The sequence below is a fragment of the Monodelphis domestica genome, chromosome 6 (assembly GCF_027887165.1).
Source record: "Monodelphis domestica isolate mMonDom1 chromosome 6, mMonDom1.pri, whole genome shotgun sequence".
Taxonomy (NCBI): Eukaryota; Metazoa; Chordata; class Mammalia; order Didelphimorphia; family Didelphidae; genus Monodelphis; species Monodelphis domestica.
The window spans coordinates 260527816-260551491 of record NC_077232.1 but is presented as its reverse complement, the minus strand read 5'-3'; the positions used below and the strand labels follow the sequence as shown (position 1 = coordinate 260551491).

The window sequence follows — 23676 nt, the reverse complement described above, 5'->3', positions numbered from 1 at the left end:
TTAATGTATCTGGGCCTCATCTATAAAATGAATGAAAAGAACCAGTGTGGATGAGTGTTTAAGGCATTAGATTTGGAGCCAAGAAGACCTGGGTTCAAAGCTTGCTTATTAGATATGTGACACTAGGCAAATCACTTAACCTCTATGTCCCTCAATTTCTTCTAAGGTTTCTTAAAGATCTAGATCTTTGGTCTTATAAATAAAGATGGGCAAAAAAAAATAAGGATGGCACTAGTTATAAAGGATTTTTTCATGTAAGCCACAAGAGTTTGAACTTAATTTTAAAAGCTGGTAACTGTGTGATCCTGGGCAAGTAAGCCATTTAACACTGTTTGTCTCAATTTCTTCATTTATAAAATGAGTTTGAGAAGAAAATGGCAAAGTGGGGTGCAAAATATCAATATATTTGCCAAGAAAATTCCAAAATGGGTCACAAAAAGTGGGACACAACCAAAAGTAGTAAGCCATAATTAAAAGGGACCACTGAAACTTTATAAACAAAGAAGTAAAATAACGAGATATCTAATATAAGAATAAATTTTTTGCTGGTAATAATATAAAAGATGAATTAGAAGGATTAGAAGAGAAGGGAATAGAGATGGGAAGGCTCCCTAAGAAATCTGCTTCATAAACATGACAAGAACCTTACTGTGTTTATATTAGTGGAATTAGAAAAGAAAAGATGAGTGTAAGTTATGGTTAAGGTATATTTCTTATGATGTGGCAATTGATTACGTAGGACTGATGAGAATTAAGCCCAAGTTTGTGAACATGGAAAATAAAATAAATGGTGGTACTATAGACAAAGTTGTGGTACTGGTGAACTATCCAGTAAAGATGTAATATAGGTAACTGGAGATGTGGGCTCAGAGCTTTTCGTTATATAATATATGTGTATATACATATATTATATATGTGTGTGTAGGTGTGTGTATTCATGTATTTATATATGTATATGTGTGTGTGTGTGTAAATGTATGAGTACCTGCATAGAGATGGTTCTTGAAACTGGAGAATCAAAGGAGTTCTCCAAGGAATAAAAGAGAATACAAAAAAGAGAGAAGAGAGTCAATGATGAATCTTTTGAGGATCGTATCAAGGGCTCATAAAGATGAGGAATCAGTAGAGACAAAGAAGGAACAGTTATAGAAGAAAAAGGAAAATTATAAAGTCATATGAAAGCAATCGATCCATTGATTTAGAAAGGAAAGGAGCTCTTCCAGTCAATATGGGGGCATAGAAGCAGCAAAAGTTCAGAGCTCTGAAAACCCTTCCTTACCGTTCACAAACTGAATGCTCCTAGGGGAATGAAATTCAAACTCAACAACAGTAAAGAACTGGGAAACCCTCCTTCTGGACTCAAATCAAAAGGTACACCCCCCAAAAGTCAGAATCCTAGAACACTCAGGTCTAAGAGGAAGGCAGAAGGAAGGTCCCAGGACCCCTCCCCCCCCAACCCAGAGTGCTGAGCCCGTGGCAGCAGCAGGAACTTCAGGGCCAGAAAAAGGTGCTGGTTTGAAGGGCATACCTTGAAAGCAACCCCAACCAATCTCTGGGCATCCAACACAGATGGCAGGGAAGCAGTCTGAGAGAAGAGGGGGGTGTAGCCCCATGGCTGGGTCCTTCCATATGAGTCTCACCAGAGGTTTTTGCCTTGGGGCACATCCAGACCAACCCAGCTTAACCTAATCCCATCAGGAGTCCTCAGAGCTCAGGGAGACCAGGACCCCTCCCCCTTTACAATGCAGGGCCCTCTTAAAGGACAGGAACCTCAGGGCCAGCAAAAGCACTGAGGTACCTTGTGGACAGTGCTGTGCCAGGCTCAGAGCATGGAAGTAAGGCAAAGGAGAAGCAACTGGAGGGAACTGAGAGCAGTAACACCCGAAATGCCAACTGACAGGGGAGGGCAGACCCTGGGCTTCCCTGGGAAGACAGCTCAGCTGAGGAGAATGAACAATTTGCCTGGGGCTAAAGCCTCGGACCATCAGACAGATACACTAAGAGCCAGTCCTCCTCACTCAGATCTCTGACTGGAAAGGGGAAGAAAAACCATAGAGATGGCAAACAGTACAAAAGTGCAAATACCTCCAAACACCAAGAAAAGCAGGAAAAAAGGGGGTAACTTTGGACACATTTTATGGAGTAAAAATACAAAATACAGAGGAGATAGAAGAGGAAACACAAACAATGCTCCAAAACCTTCCAAAGGAAATGGAAATTCTCCACAAACTCTTGAAGAATTCAAATTGGAAATTATCAAAAAGATGGAAGCCTTCTGGCAGGAAAAAGGGGAAACAATGCAAAAGGAACTCAGCAATCTGAGGGTACAAAATATTGAAATAGCTCAAAGCCTCAATAAAACAGGTCAGACCAAACTGAAAAGGAAAACCAGACTTTAAAGGTCAGAATCAGGCAACTGGAAGACAGTGATCTTGCAAAAGAGCAAGAATTAATAAAGCAAAGTCAAAAGACTAAAGAATTAGAAGATAACATAAAATATCTCACTGACAAGGTGACATACCTGGAAAACAGAGGAAGGAGAGACAATCTGAGAATCACTGGTCTACCAGAGAAGCCAGAAATAAACAGTAATCTTGATATCATAATACATGATATCATCAAAGAAAACTGCCCAGAGATTCTAGAACAAGGGGACAAAATATGCATTGAAAGAGTCCACAGAACACCCTCTACACTAAATCCCCAAAAGACAACTCCCAGGAATGTAATTGCCAAATTCCAAAGCTTCCAAGCAAGAGAAAAAAATCTTACAGGAAGCCAGAAAAAGACAATTTAGTTATAAAGGAACAGCAATCAGGGTCACACAGGACCTAGCAATTTTCACTCTGAACGACAATAAGGCATGAAATGTGATATTCAGAAAAGCAAGAGAGCTGAGTATTCAACCAAGAATCAACTATCCATCAAAACTGACTATATGCTTCCAGGGGAAAATATGAACATTCAACAAAATACAAGATTTCCAAGTCTTTGTAATGAAAAGACCAGAGCTCTGTGGAAAGTTTGATATCAAAACACAAAGACCAAGAGAAACATGAAAGGTAAATATGAAGGAAAGGGAAAAGGAGAAAAATGTTATCTTTTTCTTTAATTCAAACTCTCTTCTATAAGAACTACATTAATATCAAATTATACATATATATTAATATGTGGGGAAAATGTAATGTGTAACTCTCAAAAATTGTATGCGTCATTAGAGTAGTAAGAAGAATCATGCATAGGGAAAGTTTAGGGCATCAAGATGATATGGAGAAAGGGGGGATAGAAAGAAAAAGGGAGGGGAAATAATTGATGGTACTACGATATACTCCAAGAAACAGAGGGGGAAAAACTAAATAAAATAATCTTTCACACACAAAGATACACATGGGAAGGGGAGGGGAAGAATTCTCCTTTAAGGAGAGGAAGAGAGTTTTGACTTAAACCTGACTCTCAGTGAAATCAACTCTGAGAGGGAAGAGCATCCATATCCATTGGAATCTGGAATTTTATCTTATCCAACAGGGTAAGGGAGAAGGGAAAACCAAGGGATGTAGGGGGGGAAGGAACACAAAAAGGGAGGGAATGAGAGAGGGTAGGGGAAGGGAACAAAAGGGGAGGGGCTAGAAAGGGAAATATATCAAGGGAGGGGACTAGGGAGACTGATTTAAAGTAAATCACTGGCTTAAAAGGTTATAGCTAAAGAAAAAAGGTCAGAATTAGGGGAGGATATCAAAATGCCAGGGAGTCCACAAGTAGCAATCATAACTTTGAATGTGAATGGGATGAATTAATCCATAAAAACATAGACAAATAGCAGAATGGATTAGAATCCAAAACCCTACCATATGTTGTCTTCAAGAAACACACATGAGGCGGGTAGATACTCACAAGGTCAGAATTAAAGGATGGAGTAAGACTTTCTGGGCCTCAACTGATAGAAAGAAGGCAGGAGTTGCAATCATGATATCTGACAAAACCAAAGCAAAAATAGACCTGATCAAAAGGGATAGGGAAGGTAAATATATTCTGTTAAAAGGGACTATAGACAATGAGGAAATATCACTAATCAACATGTATGCACCAAATAGTATAGCACCCAAATTTCTAATGGAGAAACTAGGAGAATTGAAAGAGTAAATAGAGAGTAAAACCATATTAGTGGGAGATTTGAACCAACCACTATAAAATTTAGATAAATCAAATCAAAAAATAAATAAGAAAGAGGCAAAAGAAGTGAATGGAATCTTAGAAAAATTAGAATTAGTAGACATATGGAGAAAAATAAATAGGGACAAAAAGGGATACACCTTCTTCTCAGCACCACATAGCCCATTCACAAAGATTGACCATACACTAGGTCACAGAAACATGGCATACAAATGCAGAAAAGCATAAATAATAAGTGTTTAAACTAGATTTACAAAAATATAAATTACTTGTCAATCTAATTCTAAAAATGAAAGAAGAAAAGCAAATTAACAGCATCAAAGATGAAAAGGGAGACATCACCTCCAATGAAAAGCATCATTATGATGATGCTGATAATGATGAAGGCAATCAGTAAAAACTACTTTGCCCAATTATATGGCAATAAATATACCAATCTAGGTGATATGGATGAATATTTACAAAAGTAAACTACCTAGACTAATAGAAGAAGAAATAGAATTCTTAAATAATCCCATATCAGAAAATGAAATCCAACAGGCCATCAAAGAACACCCTAAGAAAAAAATCCCCAGGGCCTGATGGATTCACAAGTGAATTCTATCATACATTCAAAGAAGAGCTAACCCCAATACTATACAAAGTATTTAACATAATAAGCAAAGAGGGAGTTCTACCAAATTCCTTTCATGACACAAACATGGTACTGATTCCAAAACCAGGCAGGTCAAAAACAGAGAAAGAAAATTATAGACCAATCTCCCTAATGAATATAGATGCAAAAATCTTAAATAGGATAGTAGCAAAAAGACTCCAGCAAGTGATCAGAAGAGTCATTCACCATGATCAAGTAGGATTCATACCAGGGATGCAGGGCTGGTTCAATATTAGGAAAACCATCCAGATAATTGACTATATCAACAAACAAATGAACAAAAATCATATGATTATTTCAATAGATGCAGAAAAAGCCTTTGATAAAATACAACACCCATTCCTATTAAAAACACTAGAAAGCATAGGAATAGAAGGGTCATTCCTAAAAATAATAAATAGTATATATCTAAAACCATCAGCAAGTATCATCTGAAATGGGGATAATTTAGAAGCATTCCCAATAAGATCAGGAGTGAAACAAGGATGCCCATTATCACCTCTATTATTTGACATTGTACTAGAAACACTAGCAGTAGCAATTAAAGAAGAAAAAGAAATTGAAGGCATTAAAATGGACAAGGAGGAGACCAAGTGATCTCTCTTTGAGGATGACATGATGGTCTATTTAAAGAATCCTAGAGATTCAATCAAAAAGCTAATCAAAATAATCAACAAATTTATCAATGTTGCAGGATACAAAATAAACCCACATAAGTCATCAACATTTCTATATATTTCCCAACACAGCTCAGCAGCAAGAACTAGAAAGAGAAATTCCATTTAAAGTCACCCAAGACGATATAAAATACTTAGGAATCTATCTCCTGAGACAAACAAAGGAACTATTTAAACACAACTACAAAACACTCTCCACACAACTAAAACTAGACTTGAACAATTGGAAAAACATTAACTGCTCATGGGTAGGATGAGTCAATATTATAAAAATGAACATCCTACCCAAACTTATTTATCTATTTAGTGCCATACCCATTGAACTTCCAAAAAAATTTTTTGCTGATTTAGAAAAAACCATAACAAAGTTCATTTGGAAGAACAAATGATCAAGGATATCCAGGAAAATAATGAAAAAGAATACAAAGGAAGGGGGCCTTGCAGTCCCAGATCTCAAAATATATTACAAAGCAGCAGTCATCAAAAACAATTTGGTACTGGCTAAGAGACAGAAAGGAGGATCGGAGGAATAGGCTCAGGATAAGTGACCTCAGCAAGACAGTATATGATAAACCCAAAGATCCCAGCTTTGGGGACAAAAATCCACTATTTGATAAAAACGTCTGGGAAAATTGGAAGACAGTGTGGGAGAGATTAGGTTTGGATCAACACCTCACACCCTACACCAAGATAAACTCAGAATGAGTGAATGACTTGAACATAAAGAAGGAAACTATAAGTAAATTAGGCAAACACAGAATAGTATATATGTCAGACCTTTGGGAAGGGAAAGATTTTAAAACCAAGCAAGACTTAGAAAGAGTCACAAAATGTAAAATAAAGAATTTTGATTACATCAAATTAACAGGTTTTTGTACAAACAAAACCAATCCAAAATTAGAAGGGAAATAACAAACTGGGAAACAATCTTCATAAAAACCTCTGACAAAGGTTTAATTACTCAAATTTACAAAGAGCTAAATCAATTGTACAAAAAATCAAGCCATTCTCAAATTGATAAATGGGCAAGGGATATGAATAGGCAGTTTTCAGATAAAGAAATCAAAACCATTAATAAGCACATGAAAAAGTGTTCTAAATCTCTTATAATAAGATAGATGCAAATCAAAACATCTCCGAGGTACTACCGTACACCTAGCAGATTGGCTAACATGACAGCAATGAACAGTAATGAATGCTGCAGGGGATGAGGCAAAGTTGGGATAATAATGTATTGCTGGTGGAGTTGTGAATTGATCCAACCATTCTGGATTGTTGCAATTTGTAACTACACCCAAAGGGTGATAAAAGACTGTCTGCCCTTTGATCCAGCCATAGCACTGCTGGGTTTGTACCCCAAAGAGATAATAAGGAAAAAGACTTATACAAGAATATTCATAGCTGCGCTCTTTGTGGTGGCCAAAAATTGGAAAACGAGGGGATGCCCTTCAATTGGGGAATGGCTCAACAAATTGTGGTATATGTTGGTGATGGAATACTATTGTGCTAAAAGGAATAATAAAGTGGAGGAATTCCATGGAGACTGGAACAACCTCCAGGAAGTGATGCAGAGCGAAAGAAGCAGAACCAGGAGAACACTGTACACAGAGACTGATACATTGTGGTACAATCAAAGGTGATGGACTTCTCCATTAGTGGCAGTGTAATGTCCCTGAACAATGCAGGGATCTAGGAGAAAAAACACTATCCACAAGCAGAGGACAAACTGAGGGAGTAGAAACACCGAGGAAAAGCAACTGCCTGACTACAGCGGTTGAGGGGACATGTCTGAGGAGAGACTCTAAATGAACACTCTAATGCAAATTCCAACAACATGGAAATGGGTTTGAATGAAGGATACATGTGATACCCAGTGGAATCGCACGCCGGCTATGGGATAGTGGGGGGTGTGGGGGGAGGGAAAAGAAAATGTTTTTTGTCTCCAATGAGTAATGTTCAGAAATGACCAAATAAAATAATGTTAAAAAAGAAAAAAATAAAAGAAATGAAAGGCACCTTGGAGACCACTTCATCGAGTCCCCCTCATTTTATAGATGTAAGCATCCTAGAGAGACCAATGGAGGTTAGATAAATTCCCAAGCCATTCAGATAGTTAAAAAAAAAAAAAAACTAAGAAAGCCCAAGCTTTCACCTGATTTTTCAGACCATCTGGATTCATGAGCTAGTGCCTCTGCTCCCAGCTATCTCTCCCAAACTTCCATTCCACAATCCAAATGTGGTACATTATTCTCTGCCTCCACATTGTTATGTTCTCTCCACTCTATGTCTCTCCTCAAACTATTCCCAAAGCCAAACTAGCCTTTTCCAGTTTTGCCATGTAAAATTTCACCTGCCTTTTAAAATCTCACTCAGGTTCTTTATTTTTTTTTAACAATTTGCCAAAGATTTTCTTTCTTTCTTCTTATTTACTTCTTATTATTATTTTATCAAGGCTTTTTCCTCTTTTTCATGTTGTGAGGAATGGGATCATTGGGAGTCTGATGAAACCTATAGGGTTTTCTCAGAAAAAATTTATATGCTTAAAATAAAACTCTTTAAAAATCTATAGATCCCAGGTGCAGAAAGGAAAAGTAGATTTCTTGTGACAAATATGCATATTCAAGCAAAACTAATCCATTGTATACAAAAAATTATGTATATATATATATATATTTACATATATATATGTATATATATGTCTCATAATGACCTCCTCCCCTCCTACTTAATATAGTATTGCTTTGAAACTCTTTTATACCCTTATCCTAAAAACTTCTGCATTCTAGTGATTTGTGTTTGTTTCTTATTCTCCCTTCCTCTTCAACTAAAAGCTCCATGAGGGCAAGGACTATGTCTTATTTGAACTGTGTATCACTCTCACTTTTTTGTACACATAAAGTAAAGCAAAATGGTATGTGAATAAATAGAGACGAGGTCAGTGAAACATTAGAAAATTATATGGATTTGTATGTCCCATTTAACCTTTTGAAGACAGCTAGATGGTGCAGTGGCTAGAGGACCAAACCTAGAATCAGGAAGACCTGAGTTCAAATTTTACTTGAGACACTTACTAGCTGTATGATCCTGAGCAAATCACAGTCCTGTTTGCCTCCAATTCCTCATCTGTCAAATGAGTTACAGAAGAAAATAACAAACTACTCCAGTATTTTTCTAAGAGAACTCCAAATGGGGTCATGAAGAGTTGTATAGGACTTAAATGACTGAATAACAAGTAAAAATTTTGCCTAAGGGGCAGGTAGGTAGCATGGTGGACAGTATACCAGGAGGACCTGGTCTCAGACACTTCCTAGCTATGTGACTCTGACAAAAAAAAAGGAGGAAGGAAGGAAAGAAGGAAGGAAGGAAGGAAGGAAGGAAGGAAGGAAGGAAGGAAGGAAGGAAGGAAGGAAGGAAGGAAGGAAGGAAGGAAGGAAGGAAGGAAGGAAGGAAGGAAGGAAGGAAGGAAGGAAGGAAGGAAGGAAGGAAGGAAGGAAGGAAGCGAGGGAGGAAGCGAGGAAGGAAGAGAGGAAGCGAGGAAGGAAGGAAGGAAGGAAGGAAGGAAGGAAGGAAGGAAGGAAGGAAGGAAGGAAGGAAGGAAGGAAGCGAGGGAGGAAGCGAGGAAGCGAGGAAGGAAGGAAGGGAGGGAGGGAGGAAGGAAGGAAGCGAGGAAGTGAGGAAGCAAGGGAGGGAGGGAGGAAGATTTGACATTGAATTCACACTTTTATATATAAAGTTTGAGGGGACAACTAAAGAGAGTTACTTCTCAGACTATAATAAAATTATATTATTACGAGGGCTTATAAATTCCAAATATGTTATGGTTGTTGGTTTTCATTCATTTTCATAGGCATTTAAATCTAGGTCATTACAAGTTCCTCAGTCAAGTGGTAAAATAGAAAATAAGAATTAAAAGATGCTATTGCCATTCATTAGATCTAACCCCTTTATTTGATTGGGGTAGGGTCAGGGAGGGGGCAAAGAGGTGGGTTAGAAAGGAAAATATTTGAACAATTCAGTCAATGTGTTCTAAAAATTAAGATATTTGACACATTCTGCTCAAAAATGGAACATGAGAAAAAATCTCCCCACACATTTATCTGGTTTTACCTTGGGATGCTGTCAGGGGAAAACAAGTTACTAGGTCAAAATTTCAACACTGTAAATTATTCAAAGGTGGAAAAGCTAAATCACAGTGAGATTAAAAAGATTCAGGATTACCATGGCTACTTTTAATTATATAATTGACTTGAATTTTCTCACATTATTTAGATATAGATATTTTAATATAGAATTTGTGCTGAGTAGGTTGGGGTTTTTTTGTTTTTGATAGATGGAAACCCTAAAATATTTAGGAATCGTTTGTATTGTAACTGGATATTTTAGTGAGGATTTTTCATTTTAAAATTAATATTTCATTATTGCCAATAATTGAGAGAAGGTAAGTTACCTCATAACTAGACATTTTCATGGCCTAAATTAAGGAATAGTATAAAATGACAAGTAATCCACAATTTGTTACTAAGAACAATAGTACCTTTTACTAAAGCTTACAAGCTTATACTAAATGACAATGAATGAAATATACATAATAAAAGCTTATAAAGCATATATTATATTTACTTAAATATCTGTTAATTTCTCCCAAAAATTACTCATGATTCAGGGATTCATTGAAATATTGATTTTTGTAATTTTGCTTTTTTAAAAATTACTCAGCATGGAATTCATTCGCTACATCCAGATTACTGACCTAATTATGAAATTTTGATGCACTATATCCTGAATAAATCCTGATTTTAGTGGGAAAGAAAAGAAAAAGATTCAGGGCTGGCTACTTATTATACACTCAATAATTATCAAGTTGAACTGAACTGACCTGAACTAAACTGATTGTATCTCACACATATCTACACTGGAAAAAACAACTATCTCTAGAGGCAAAGAAACTGCCAAATTCTACTTCTGATGTTTCCTGTTTGACCCTGGTTAAGTCACTTCCTTACCTAAGCCTCAGTTTCTTCACTTGTAAAATGATGGGATTTAGCTGAGAAACCTCCCACCAACAGAACAACTACCTAATATTATAATTGTTTAGTCATGTCTGACTCTTCATAACCCTATTTGGGTTTTCTTGGCAAAGATACCAGACTATTTTGTCATTTCCTTCTCCAGTTCATTTCATAAATGAAGAAACTAAGGGAAAAAAGTAAGTGACTTGCCCAGGGTCACACACCTAGTAAGTGTCTGAGGCCAGACTTTAACTCAGGAAAAGAAGTCTTCCTGACTAGAAGCCTTGCCATCTTTGTCCCATCTAGGTGCCCCTTCTGTCCCTAAATCCTCTGCTTTTCCATTACCTCATACTTTTACTCTATCCATTTCACATGTAAATATAGTCTGAAGTTGTGCATGAAAAATCAGAATTATCAAAAGGTCTTTCTGTTTTTGACTTTATAGTATAATTTACCTATAATGGAAAGTATCTGGAACATATCCATTCAAAAATGACAATCACAAGATCAGGCAAAGAATTTTAATTGCCTGCAGACAAAAAAAACACATTTTGAATATATTAAAAACCTGACCCTTCATAGGTACCTTTCAACTAAAAGCAGTTGGTCTTATTGCTTTCTTAGTTGGGTCCAGCTATGCATGAATTAATTGTTATTAGAATCAGTTCAAGCCCCAATAGCAACCTGATCATTAGAGATAACAATTTGTATATTGCTCCTTATAGACATTTTGTAAAACCAAGATTTATGCCTTCTAAAATGCCTCTCTGTTAACTGCACTTACCATTCCATTCTCATACAATTCTCAAAGATAGAGATATTTTACCCCCATTTTACAGGGGCACAACTCCACTACTACAATAGCCTTGTCTCTCTCCATTCCAATCCATCCCTCAATGAGATCTTTGCAACCAAAGTGATCTTCCTGAAGTCAGGGTCTTATTCTGTGCCATGTCCCCATGCCCCCACTATATAAACTCCCACAGTTCCCTTTTACCTAGAGGATCAAATATAAAATGTTCAGTTTGGCTTGGAAAGCCCTTCGGTACCTGACCTTTTGCTACCCTTAAATGTGTCTTGTCCTTTTCTGCCCTTCATATACTCTACAATGAAGAAAAACTGGTGGCTTGTTTATAATTAGATGTTATATTATATTTCCCAATCTTTTCCCTCTTCTTCACTATCTGCTTACTTCTTTGACTTCCTTCAAGACTCAACATTAGTTCCACCTTTCCTGCATTCAGTCCCAATGTCAACTGCTAGACCCTTCTCTCTGACATTTGGTCTGCATAGATTTTGTATGTATGTACCCAGATATTTGTCTTTTGTCACCCCACCACCACCACTGAAAAGTGAGTTCCTTGAGGGGAAGAACCATGTATTTTAATTTCTTTGTATTTCCACCCACTGCTTAGCCCAGTGACTGACACAAAGTGAGAGTCCAAGAATTGTTAGTTGACTGATTGACACTCTCTTCTATTGTTCCATGTAGTGTTAAAGTAAACTATTTGTGGAATTATATATATATATATATATATATAATATGCATGTAATAGGTATTAATCACACTGTATGAACCATAAGACTAAACATCCTAATTATTCTATGGCAGGGAAAATACCAGAAGGACAAAGTGAAGGAAGACAGAGCTGGTGTGAACTTGGAGCTAAAAAGGAGGCAGAAGGTGATCCAAGAAGGGAGAAGGAGAAGAAAGAGGAGGAGGAAGAGGAGGAAGAAGACCCTTATACCTCTGCAGAAATCGATGAGAATGAATATGACATAATCTTGGCCAATGGGAGTATAAAGAAGAAGATAGGGAACAGGTCTTTTATTATCAACAGACCTCCAGCCCCAGCCCCAAGACCAAAAAGTGTTCCCATTAGAGAAGAGACCACACCTTATATAGCTCAAGGTAATGTGTAATGTGTGGGCATGCCTGTGTGTATGTCTGTGTGTGTGTCTATGTAAGGGGAATAATTCCTGGTCCTGGGGATTTGTGGGGTAATGAGGGAAAATGGCAATTTATGCTCCATTTAGTTCTTTTCAGAAACACAATGAAGAAGAAAAACAAGGTTAACTGATTAGACTCTAATGCTAATTCTTCATTCAGAAGGGATTGTTTTTAATAAATCAACCATGGAACATAATTCCACAGAAGATAGCAGAGAATTAAGTTCTGATCTACTTACACGACACAAGTAGAATAAATTATACTACTTTATTGTCCACAAACTCAGTAAAAAAATAGCTAAGGAACTTAAGGGCACTTTTCTCTTTGTATCCTCTTCTAGACGTCTTATAAATCTAATTATTGTGGCTAGTTCCATTATTTTAGATCATTTTAAAATCTTAAGCAATTTGAAGCAAATCAGGCTAATCACATTTTGGTAATATTTCCTCCATAGTAACAAGGGAGTGAGTGAGTGAGTGAGTGAGTGAGTGTGGGTGTGTGTGTTTGAGAGGTAGAAGGTGGGGAGTGTTTCTTTCGCTGGAACTGTTTACTCCACCTTAGTTTCCCATCTTCTTTCATTTATTCCTATTAATTGAAAACAAACCTAGAAATTCCCATAGCTTTTGACCGTCTAGCTCCCCTGTGAGATGAGATCACCTGGAATGGTGAGATTTTTCTTTTTGTTGATACCATTCTCTAGTGGTGTTAATTTGGTGCTTTCCACCAGTTTGTTTTGTAATAGTTGGCAAATTCCAAACATTCATTTAGTCATTGAAGAAATATTTATTGAATTCTTACTCTATGCAAGGCACTCAGCCAAATGGGAGAAACAAAACTGAATAAGGCACGGTCCTTGCTCCCAAGTAGCTATAATCTTGTAGGAAAGGAAAATGAATACACAAATAACTCTAATATAAGGTAGATTGTGACAAATGAGATGCAAAGTGGGTGCCATAGGAATTCACAGGAGGGAAAAATGACTTTTGATTAAAGAGTAAATATGAATTTTTTGAAGAATGAATAAGTAAAAGGGCATGTATTAAGTACTCACTATGTGCCAGGCACTGTGCTGAGTACAGGGTATAAATAGACAAAGGCAAGAAAGTCCTTGCCCTTAGAGAACTTACATTCTATTAGGGATAAGTAGACAGATAGACAGATAGACAGAAAGCTATACAGACAGACAGATAGATAGATGGATAGATGGAAGGATGGATAGAGATAGATGTGTGTATCTATGCATGTGTATAGAGATATAGATATATAGATATCAATAGGTGGGTCTATCACTGTATATATATGTGTGTGTATAGATGTATAGATATATACACGTTGATATTGATAGGTAGCTATATGCAAATATATGTGTGGGGGTTAGACATAGATAGATATATCAATATATGTGCATATACATCCATGTGTGTATGTGGATAGAGATATAAGTATTTGCACATCTATATAAGTATGCTGGTAAATGTGTATAAATGTCTGTATATATGTGTCTAAAGCAATAGACAGATAACAGCTGAAAATTTAGGTCAGAAATAAAGTTTTGAGAAAGGAAAACACCTGCATAAAACGAAAGGAATGAGAGAGATGAAGCAATGGTGAAGACAAGGTTAGAAAAAGTGCCAGGTTGTATGTCCTGCTCTGAAGTCTGGGAGATTGTATTAAAATCTGGCATCCATTAGCTGTGTCCAAATGGGCACTTGATAAGAATAATTGTACTACATATTTCATAGAGTTTTGTGAGGAAGAAGCAATAGGGAGGAAATATGAACTATTGTTTCTTTTTTGTTTAACAAGACCAATGATTGCACTGGCATAGGAGAATTCCTAATGAAGAAACCCCCCCTACCAATTCAGATCAGCACCTGCTTTGCAATTTATAATCATTGAGTTAAGTGGCCTGCTCAGGGGGTTGCCCAGGGTCACAACCTGGCTCTCTCCACTACAGGACACTGCCTATTGTTATTTTTAGCAGCCTCCTAGAAATTCTTCACAAAGCATATTTCTCATTCTACTCTAGATGAGTATTTTCTAAGACCAGTATGTGGAGTAGTCTGCAACAAATTTTAGTCCATTTACAAGCCAAATGTTCTTTCTTCTTAAATAAACCTTAAGACTCTACTCTTGATTGACAAAATGAATTACATCCAATGTCACCATGGTATATGTGAACATGCCAAAATCTCGGTTAATTTATTGGGTCACAGAATGCCACAAACACACACCTAGGTAGGAGGAATTACTTGCAATTGCTGGCCATGATCTTTGTGTCTATTTATTATCAGGTACCAATTGGCAAATGAGGCAATGTGCAAATATATAATACTTTTTTATAAAACAGATTCTTTTTTATGTCAGTCAGGAGAAAGTTCACTAAGACCACAGTGTGGTGTTAGAAATGTTTCTTCAAAGAAGAAAAATAAACATGAAGGGGCAGCTAAGGTGGCTCAGTGTATTGAGAGCCAGATCTAAAGATGTGAGTTCCTGGATAAAATCTTCCTCAGATACTACCTACTTGTGTGACCCTAGGCAAGTCACTGAACCCTTATTCCTTACCTCTCTTTTATCTTGGAACCAATAATTAGTATTTGTTTCTAAAAAAAGAAGGTAAGGGTTTAAAAAAATAAAGGATGAAGCCAGTGAAATATTCTTGATGTTTAAAGAAAAAAAAACATTCAGAATTCAGAAATAAGCAATTTAATTATTCTTATAAAAATATTCCAAACTGAAATGCCAAAGGAATAGTTTTTGCCTTTTTTAAAGCAGGTTACCAATTGAAAAATCACTGATGAAGGCTTGGTATTTAATTGCTTTTCAAAACACTGTCATTAAGAAATTACTTTCACAATAATAAAATCAAAGTAAATAAATGGTTAGGAGGTAGGTCAGTGGAAAAAGTGATGGAGTTGAAATCAGAATGATCTGAGCTAAGATCTTGATTCTTTTATTGTTCTCTGACATGACCATCAAGAAATCAGATTTACTCCAAGTCATGATTACATTATTAAGTAGAATTTTAGCAGGCAGCATACATTTCATATATATTTAATTTAAGCACGTCTTAGTAGAAAACCTAAAAAGTTCACAAGACCATGGTTTCATTTGAGGCTGGGAAAAGCAGCCCTATATATTTTGATTCCCATGTTAAAGCAAAAAGTGTCCTGGTTTCTAAATATAGAATCATAATTTTTTCCAAAGCTTTTTCTATGACATTTATAATTATTAAAAGGATCATGGTTAGTTAAAGCTCAGGGAAGCTGTATTTAGTTAATTCCAGCAGATTTACCCATCCCTTAGGATGATGCTCTTAGAGATTCTAAATCCATATCTTGATCTCTCAGCTATTTCATAGTTTTGTTAATGCTGATCACTAAATACAATACTACAATTGCATTAATGGAGCTTTCTAATTATAAGTTAAAAAGCAAATAAAAATCAATATACCCCTGAGCTAATATTTCCAGGATTTTAAGTAATCATAAAGGCTCAGGGTAAACCTTCTGGAGTACTAAGAACATTTAGTGACCTATACAAGAGAAAAGTTATTAACTAAAGTCTTATATAGATGACATTGACATATCTCTACAGGCTTCCCAAATAAAGAATTTCTTTCCTTTATTCAAGACTCAGCTCACATATTTCCTCATTTGTAAAGCTTTCCCAAATTGGCCACTGTATATAATTCTCCCTCCCCCTTTGTATTATACTTATATATAGTACCATCTTTATTCAAATACAAACTACTTGAGGATCTGGACTTTATAGACTGTAGAATTAAGAAATCACTTCATCCAATCCACTTATTTCACAGATGAAAAAACTGAAAATAAGATCAAACTGCTAACTCATAGCAGAGCCAGGGATTAGAACTCAAATCTCCTAACTCCTGGGCAAGGCTTCCCTCTTCTACACTACTGTCTTGAAGTGGAAATCGCTGGCCCCAACTACCTTAGAAATCTGTTTTTGTTCATTGGCTATAAGAAGGGGATGGGAGGAGGGGAGGAAAAGAACATGAATCATATAACCGTAGGAAAATATTCTAAATTAATTAATTAAATAAAAATTTTCAAATGAAATGTAATTGAGAAATATTTAACTAAATAAATATAACAAAATATAGATAATATTTAAAAAAGAAATTTGTTCAAATTTACTAAATTTCTACTATTTAGAAATTCAAGTACTAAGTACTATGACTTTAAGAAATCACTTGATTTCTTAAAAAACTCCAGAATTAATTTTGTTTTAGACAACATTATTTTTATGGGATGGAACATATTTGAAAATACTTACTATTATGAACTCACATTTTTCTCTCTTTCACCAAAATACATTCATACTTTCACTTGCTCACTACACAATCTAAGTCCTTTTCTAGTAGCACATTCTCAGAATAAAGCCTTTTCTTTGGGTTGGGGGTAGGAGAAGGGGAGGAAGATAGGAGATGGTAAACAATGACCCTCATATGAAAGATTTACTATGTTATATTGCATTATGACTCAATGTAATTAAGAGGATCTTATTTGACCTGAAGCATACATTTCCCTGGAGTGGGAAAAGGTATAATTAAGTAAAATGTAACAAGGTTTTATTTTCTATAGAAGTAAGTTTCCAATATAAAAAAATAATGTAACTGTTATAAAAAGTGAAAGAGAGAAGGAGAGAGGGCAGGGACAAAGAGACAGAGAAGGTAAAGAAGAAGAAAAAAAGGAGATGGGGACATAAAGGGAAAAGGGGGAGAGAAAAGAAGGAAGGAAGAGAAGAGAAAGAAAATAAGATAAAGAGGAGTCAAGAGAAGGAAAAGGGGGGAGAGAGGAAGAGACAGACAGGAAGATAGGATGAAGAGGGAGACAAAGAGAAAGAAAGGAAGAAAGGAAGAAAGGAAGAAAGGAAGAAAGGAAGAAAGAAAGAAAGAAAGAAAGAAAGAAAGAAAGAAAGAAAGAAAGAAAGAAAGAAAGAAAGAAAGAAAGAAAGAAAGAAAGAAAGAAAGAAAGAAAGAAAGAAAGAAAGAAAGAAAGGAAGGAAGGAAGGAAGGAAGGAAGGAAGGAAGGAAGGAAGGAAGGAAGGAAGGAAGGAAGGAAGGAAGGAAGGAAGGAAGGAAGGAAGGAAGGAAGGAAGGAAGGAAGGAAGGAAGGAAGGAAGGAAGGAAGGAAGGAAGGAAGGAAGAGGGGGGAAGGAGGAAGAGAAAGGGACAAAGAGGCAAAAAGAGTACAAGGGAGAGAGAAGGAGAACACCAATAAAGCATTTTTAAGGAATTAAGAGGGAGAGAAGAATCAAGAGGAAAATTTCAGCCCTTGTTAAATTTAACATGCACTTAAAAAAAAAAAACAACTTCACATACCAGACGTTTAAAATTTCAGAATCCTATTTCTTGAGCTTTCCTATGGTGATGCTTATTTATTTTCTAATAAAAGAAGAAAAAAATTTGAAGAGTAATGCACACCTTACTAATGATTCACATTTATAAAGAACTTTAAGTTTTGCAAAGTACTTTGTTCACAACACCACTGACGAGGAGTTAATATAAGTATCACCATCATCTCCATTTTACAATTGGGAAAATTAATGCATACAGAAGTTAACTGACTTGTCCATGTTCACATTCCCCTCAAGTATCTAGGATACAATTTGACTTCAAGACTGGCTTGAATCACTGATTTATAAAATTCCTATATAGATTTATAGAATACTTTATTTCTTTTGTTCTTATAATATATCTATCAGGTGGACAGTATCACTGTCATACTGATTTCCATTTCAAAATATAAAAATTCAAGTCCAGGAAGCAAAGCATCTCAGATTTAGATGGATTCTCATGAAACTAATGGAGAAACCAATTACAGATTGCTCATTTGTTCCCTTTTCCTACAACTGTAATTGTTAGGCTGTTTTGTTGGGTTTTTTCTCTCTTGAATTTGCTCCTTTATAATTTCCATACCTCTGGGGCCAAACAGAACAAGTCTCATCTCTCTTTTCAGTGACAGCCCTGTGAATTCTTAAAATCAATTATCAGGCCCATCCTCCAAGTCTTCTCTTTGAAAGGCAGTTTGGGTTGTTTTTTTGTTGTTTTTTTAACCAATTCTATCGATAGAAATGAGAATTCGTTACTGTTTTTGTTCAGCCATTTCAGTTGTGTTCCACCCTTCATGACTCCATTTGTCCATTTGAGTTTTCCTGGCAAAGATAATGGAATTGTTCGCCATTTCCATTTTCAATGCATTTTACAAAATAGGAAACTGAGGCAGTTAAGTAGCATGTCCAAGGCCATATAGCTAAGAAGTATTTGAGGCCAAATTTGAATTCAGGTCTTCCTGTCTCTGTGACCCAACATTGTATCCACTGCATCATCCATATGTCTGAGATGTAAGTACCTGGCAACAAGTTAAAAATCAGTAGCAGCAAATAAACTAAAGCTAGAATTTCTAGAATCAAATTTTATTGCTCTTTTTTTTCCCTCAGTAAGCTATATTACTTCCCAAAAAGGCTATATTTTCATTCATCTAATTTTCATTATATTATTGTTGGTCATGCTGTTCTCATAATGTTATATATTTTTCTTCATCAACAACTTTCTTAATACTTAATAGCCTTTTTTTCTTTCAGCATGTAGGCATTTTATAGCACATCTCTCTAATTTTCCTCCAAAGCTTTGGCAGCTCTGTGAAATAGATTTACCAGTTTCCCAGAAAGCCACTCATTCAATTAAGAAGCATGAATCAGCACCGGTCTTGTTGGGACAGAAAAAAATGTCATAAAGCTAGAGAGATATCTCAAGGGTTTATATACTCTAAAGCAGTGAGAGAAAGGGGAGCAATAAAAGGATGAGGGTCTCTTTCACTGGGTCCTTCCTTAATTGGAGGTCTTCAGGCAAAAATTGGATAAAACTTTGTTGAGTACTTTGTAGAGGGAATTATTTTCCAACTATAAGTTGGACTACATAGCCACTGGATATACATTGACTCCTTGATATCTCACATATGTCTACAACATTAGGGCAGACCTCCAAGAATGTAGCTCAGGAAGGAAATCAAAGAATCAAAAGGTGAAATAGAAATGAGAACACAACGATAAAATAACTCTGCTAGATCATTTCCTAGTTCCTTTGTGCTCTCCCAGGAGAGACTAGAAATACTTTAAATATCAGTACAAAGAGATTTATTTGGTGGTAGCTACTATTTTTCCAAACGTTCAAGACTGAAGAAGATGGGAAAAAATAAAAAGAATGGAAATTAATAAAGTAATAGTTTAAGGTAAAAGCTGGATTGAAAATTGAAGAAGAACAAGAAACTATGGCTTTGGTAAAGAACAGGAATTCTTCACCATTTTGCATCACAGATCCCTTTGGCAGTCTGATAAAGACTGTTGATCCCATATTAGATCAATGCTTTTAATGTATCAAATAAAAATAGGCTCACAAAGAAATCAATTATATTAAAATAGAATTATTAAAATATTAGAAGAAAAGTTCCAAAATCCCAAGTTGAGAACCCAAGTTCTCAACTTGTATATAACTCAAGGACTTGTTGGGTTAGCCAGAATGTTTAAGGGTCCTATCTAGCTCTAAATGCCTTAAGTAATTCCCTGCTCCCCATTGCAGCTTTGGAGAAAAGGCTAAATAGAATAACCTAGAATCCCACTGGTGGATTATCTAGCATTCTAAACCACTTCATTTAACTCAAGAACATAAGAGAGCTAAAGGATGGCTTTTCTCCCCCTTACACTCCCAAAAAGGTTTATTGTTGAAGCAAAAGGAAAAAGTAAGTTCATTTCCTTTTGTTTGTAAAAAGGCAAGGATTTTGAATTTTATACTTCAATTTTCTTTCTGTAAATCTAATCTTTTGTTTTTCAATAATATAATCAAGAAATATTGTTTGTTTATGAAACCACCATTAACAATAAGCCTCAGTTATCCAATATCCCATTATCTTTTTTCTCTCTTTCTCCTTTCTCCTTCCTCCTCCACCTATAGTATAACTTAAAGACAATGAGGAAATGAGCAAAAATTAAGGCATTTTCAAGTAATATACTCTGAGTTTAAGAAAAACTGAAGACAATGGATAGAAATTTGTACCTAATATGGAGTGGAGTTAGTAAAACTGTGTGCTATATAAACATCTATCCAGCCATATCTTTCAATTTGTGAATTCTTATTTTCCTCATAAATGATTTTTTTAAAAAACAAGGTCACTTCCTGAGGGGCAATGTGACCAATTTAGGGTACAATATGACTTCCTTTTCCATTCTCCATTGCTGCTTAATTACCCTTGGCATTTGGAGTACAACAAACCTTTCCAAAAGTAGCTCAGCTATCAGGACCCCAAAATGTCAAGTGCAACTCAGTGATGTTCGGAAATGTTCCACATGCAATTCACTCATACTTATAATTGACCGAGTAGAATGCAATCAAAATATGAAAAATAAAAGGGGACCTTATTGAAGCCCTTCGGAAAATTCATTCATACCATACAATTGGGCCAGGAAGGAATATTTCCTGTGTTATTTAGGAAAGAACGATGGTCAAGTGGAGGGAAGTTGAGTCATGGATTCTAGTGTCCAGCTGTGAGTCCTTGTCAAAATCATTCAGTTTCTGTACCTATTCTTCCATGCCAATGATTATTATATTTCCATGACAACAAGAGATTAAATTTATCTATCATTTTCTAGAGCAAATGGTTAAAATTTTCCTTTAACTCTCTCCTTTCCCAGATGAAACTACTGAGGGAGTTCTCAGAAGAAACCACTTTCTCCCCTATTCTTCCTCCCACCCATTCTCCCATAGATCATTCCTAAAACAAGTAGGATCATTGCATAGTTGTCCCATTTCTTTCCTGCTTCTAAATCTTCTGGTCCTCACCTCAAAATAGGATTGACCCTGCCTTTTTACTAGAAACATTAAAAAATGACACACTTGGAAAATTCTCTGGAAAAATGGCTTTAAGCCAATATTTATATAATAACCCAGCAAGATACACAATACAAGCATTAATATTTACATTTTGAAGAAGAAGAAGCTGAGGCTCTCTTCCATGGTCGGATAGGTAGGAAGTTGTAGAATTGGGACTCAAACCAAGATCAGCTTTTTTTCCAAGTATACAATGATTTTTCTCTATTTAATATTCTGTGGTGATTCATTTCCATTTTCAGAGTAAGGCCGAGAAGATTTCTCAAGATATTTGAAATTATATCATGGTGTTATTATGTCTATTATTTCTAAAAATTTGTAAATGTGGCAAACATTTTTCAGTAAGTGCCTTAACATAGACAGACACTCAGTAAAAATTAAAAACATGTTATGAACTCAGAGGCAATGTGGCATAGTGAAAAGAATACAGGATTTCAGAGTTTTAATCTTGAAGAGACCTTAAACTTTATTAAGTCCAACCTCCTTATTTGATAATTTAGGAAACTGAAGCTGTGAGAAGTTAGTAACTTATCCTGGATCACAAAGGTAGAAAAGAAGTCTTAAAATCAGAGGACCTGAATTTCAATTCTGCCTCTTCCACCTTTGTGGACAAGTCATTAAACCTCTTGCAGTCTCAGTTTCCCTCTTTGTAAAATAATGGTATTGATGGTCATTGAGATCCCTTCTCATTTAGTATCTCTAGGATCCTATGATCTTCTTGACTCCAAGTCCAGCACTCTATCTCCTATACTATGGCACCTCTCAGTTTAAATTAAGGAATTTTTGTTATATAAGGAAACGAACTAAATTAAATGTCTTCAAACAATCCATTGTTTGAGCAGTCTTAGTTTTCCTGGAATCTAAGCAATTTAAGGGTTTTTTTTTTTCTATTCTTGCATTTTTTCCTAAAAGGCATACAAACGCCCTTGAGCTCCTTTTTAACTACATGTTTTAAGGAGTCAAGAATTGATCTTGAAGGAAGAGAAATTTGAGTTTAGGTCACCCATTTGAAACATACTAGATGTGACCCTGCACTACTTACTCAATTCCTCAGTAGTGAAGATAATTCCACATTGAAATTATTTCTTTTCATACCTTCAGATTTCTTTCTTGAAAGTCTTCAATTTTTTTTTCCGGAATAGAAACAACTAGAGAATTTTAGTCTATGGGATGCTGGGGAAAAGAGAGGGGTAAATTTTCTGGAATCGCTCTAGAATCTTCTGTTGTTAGATAATTAAATGGGGAAAGAAAGACTTTAAGTTGCAAGGAAGACAGCAACTTAAAATAAGGAAAGCTAACTATATGCAAACACTGTGCTAAATGCTTTGCAATTATTATCTCATGTAATCCTCCCAACAATCCTGGGAGGTAGATGCTATTATTATTCCCATTTTTACAGATGAGGAAATGTAGGCAAGCAGGGTTAAGTGCCTTGTCCAGGGCCACACAGCTAGTAAGTATCTGAGGCAGGATTTGAACATAATCTTCCTGACTCCAGACCTAATATTGAATCCAGGAGCTCTCTGTTCCTATTGAATACACAAATCTAAACCAAAAGAGCAGAAGCAATTCTATCATCAGAGTATACCAGAGGCTGCCTAAACAGCAAGAGGAAAATAATGGGGCATCAGGTCATGATGGCATGATGGAGGAGTAACGGGGGCCTTCCGTTATTCAAATATCTGCTGAAGTTCTCTCTCTGCCAATAACAGAGCAGCTAATGACTTTGTTACTTGTCTTAATGATAATTCCATCTTTCCAAAAGGGAACGATTTCCCCAAAGAGCAAATGCTATTCTGGATTTGATTCTCACTGATAGGCAAAAATTGGTTGCTCAAGTAGAAATGATAGGAACTTTGTTGCAAAATTACCTCCTATAATTTGTGTTAAAGCAAGAGAATAAGACTAGCATAGTCTGAAATGCAACCTAGATTTAAGGAGAATAGGTCTCAAAGGATCTTTGGATCATAGCATAACAATATAACCACTACTGAGCCCAGCAGAAATTCACATGCCCTCTACTTTCTCTCTGTGTGTATGGGCTGCCTCTCAAGTCTGACCCACTCATCAGCCAAGTCAAGTTTTTGTCTTCTTCTCTCTTACTCTTCACACATCCATCCTAGAGCCCCAGGGAGAATTTCTTCAAGCTTAAGTTTAGCCCATTTCTAGAGTAACCCCAAAAGAGAGAGTTAAAAGTTATCCAGTGTATGAAGTCGAACAGATACACTCATTTCCCTTACAAAAAAGAAATGCTAAAAATACAAGGTTCCCATTTTTGGCAAACACATCACAGTCAATTTATA

At 36.0% G+C, this 23676-nt stretch overlaps 1 protein-coding gene across 1 annotated transcript in view; it reads left to right on the top strand.

The window, feature by feature from the left end:
- LOC103106134 (B cell scaffold protein with ankyrin repeats 1) overlaps positions 1 to 23676 on the top strand; it is an 80378-nt gene that overhangs the window by 5666 nt on the left and 51036 nt on the right. Inside the window, exon 3 of the mRNA XM_016423039.2 lies at positions 12124 to 12423. Within this exon, the coding sequence (XP_016278525.2) occupies positions 12124 to 12423 (300 nt within the window). The remainder of the gene's footprint in view (positions 1 to 12123; positions 12424 to 23676) is intronic.